At 56.9% G+C, this 2,463-nt stretch overlaps 1 protein-coding gene across 1 annotated transcript in view; it reads right to left on the reverse strand.

Annotated features, from left to right (window-relative positions):
• Positions 1 to 2,463, reverse strand: part of LOC113209561 (furin-like protease 2) — a 154,266-nt gene that overhangs the window by 90,213 nt on the left and 61,590 nt on the right. The window contains exon 4 of the mRNA XM_052265690.1: positions 7 to 137. Within this exon, the coding sequence (XP_052121650.1) occupies positions 7 to 137 (131 nt within the window). The remainder of the gene's footprint in view (positions 1 to 6; positions 138 to 2,463) is intronic.

The raw sequence follows: 2,463 nt of genomic DNA on the forward strand, positions 1-2,463 counted from the left end.
ACTCACCCGCCCTGCGTCGCGCTGGAGATGCTCAGCGTGAAGATGGAGTTGGTGTAGCCGTCGCAGTTGCACGAGTCGGTGTGACGGCCGCCGTTGCCCGAGGCCCAGACAAAGATGGACCCCTTGCCTTTGCGACCCTGCCAAAGAAGAAGCGGAGGAGATAAGAAAAAAAGAAATTGCGCACGACGACGCGAGTTGTACAACAACAACAAAGTAGCACCGAGCAGTGGAGACCGACTGCCCCCGCACCACCCCACGCGCCGGCCTCGAAAGGGGGCGAATGGCTCGGAGCGGCATGGCCGCACAAAACGGGGTAAAAATCGTACACTTGTCGCAAGGATCTTTCTTGCCTGCGTTTTTCTTCCGTTTTTCCCTCACCACAGTCGCTATCGCGATGGGAGACTGCTGCTGGGCTGCAGCGGTAACACACACACGCCCCACCCCACGGCGCGCGCGCCCTACTGACCCGCTCGCCGCGCGGGCATCCCCCGACCGCCTGCCCTGCCGCCCCAACGGGGCCCCAACGGCAAACACAATTAGCCATGATTCAATTCGGCAGCGATGTGCATGAGCAGAGCGAAAACAATTATTAATCACGGGCACATGGGCGTGGAGCCTCCGGCGGCCCCCGGGCGGCCGGTAGTGGCGCCTGGCGCCCCCGCGCGGCCGCCGCGCCAACCTGGGGGGCAGCGGGCGGCCAGCGGGGGGCCGACACGTCCGGCGCCATCCTGGACACCGCCGTCTCGCTATGGCCACTCACAACAACAAGGTGCGAGCGCCGCGTAGTCCGAGTTTAGTTCGCGCACTCTGCTGCCCCAGCGAGAGAGCGTGAGGGAGAGAGAGAGAGAGAGAGAGATTGGGGGCAGGGGGGAGAGGGCGGGGTGAGGCGAGGCTCCAAACATGGCCCACTCCGTCCCAAGCAGTGCGCGCCCAACGAGGTTACAAAGTTTACGTTTCCTAACTTCAACTCGCAAACGGACGTCGGACGGAACGGGACAGACAGGCGAGGAGGTGGCCGGACCGGACAACAAGACGACAGACGGACACACGGGCCGTGGCGGACGGGCAGTAGGCGGGTGTCGGGGGTGCCTAGGCGTGCCTGGGGTCATGGCGAGGCTCTGGCCGCGGCGGTAGGCAGCGCAGCCGACTCCAAGGCGATTCTATTAACCCGCAATTCCACTGCTTCGGCAACGACATGCTGGGTGACCCAGCTCTACACGATGAAAAAATGTAATCGGGAAATATAATTCACGGAAACCTGGTGAAACAGTCCATTAAAACACTCTTTTCAAGAAAGTCAATACTTTACGAAAAATTCGTGGAGAAAAACCTTGCCATAAATCTTTGCCATTTTGGGGGAAATCATCGAAAAATCACAACTCTTCTTCGTTGTCAAAAATAAATTGATTAACTTCAGGAAGTATTACGATTGGTTCACAACTGTTACGAAAGCAAAATGCGTTATTTCCGACTACAAAAAAGGAGAGAAATGTGCCGATTTTACAGTTGCTTCGTATCGAGTAAGTCGAGTAAGTGTTGGGGAATCAAAAAACATTTTTAACAATGGAGGACCGACATCCACCTTCGTGGTAACCAGAACGGTAAGCTGAATTCACCGTAATCCGAATTCATAGTAATCCTTTTTAGCCGTCAAATTTTCGTCACCCTTTATTCCCCTACATTCCTGCCAACCTCATCCCCCCTCCCCCCACCTCCTTACACACACTTTCTGCCTTGCAGAGAGCCGCGCGTCCAGAGACTTACGCTCATTTGCACTTGCGCGTCTCAAAGGATGCCAAAACAAACCACAAACGCGCCAATAAAAGCGCGGCCGCTTAGGAACGAGCAGGTCGTTGCCATGGTGACAAGACGGTCTATAGATTACGAAGAGCTCTCTCTCTCGTCCCTTTTCATCCCCCTCCTCTTACCTCCGTCTACAGAGAGTACAGCGCGTGCCTGTGCTACGCAGAGCCACGACACGAACAGAATGAGAGGGAGCGGAGCAGAGAGGAGCTGCTGGGCGGCCTGGGCGGGAACGAAGGGAATAAAATCAAATCGTGGAAGGAAGAGGAAAGGGCTGTCAGAAAATTAGGTGGCGCAAACGGAACGCAAGCGCTTCCGACTAGCAAGCGCCCCTTCCTCTGTCTCCCCTTTCTCTCCCATCCCTGTCTCTCTCAGACACCTCTTCCTCTCTCTTTCTCTTTACTTCATCCCCTGATCTACATCTTGCTAGCTCTCTCGGTCTCCAACCCTCTCCCGGGGCGACGACGGGATGCGGTGAAGTCACCGAGGGGCTGAACGACACAGGCTGCGCAGCGGCGGAGGGCTGAGGGGATGGAAGGGGCGCGGGCGGGAGCCGTCTTCATACCGGCAAAGATATTTGTCACAATGATTTGCACCATCTGTCGTTCCCCTCGGATCTTGCAAAATTCAGCTCCTGGCGCGCGCGATGGGGTGGGGGGG

Source organism: Frankliniella occidentalis, unplaced genomic scaffold (assembly GCF_000697945.3).
Source record: "Frankliniella occidentalis isolate FOCC.00 unplaced genomic scaffold, Focc_3.1 Scaffold29, whole genome shotgun sequence".
Lineage (NCBI taxonomy): Eukaryota > Metazoa > Arthropoda > Insecta > Thysanoptera > Thripidae > Frankliniella > Frankliniella occidentalis.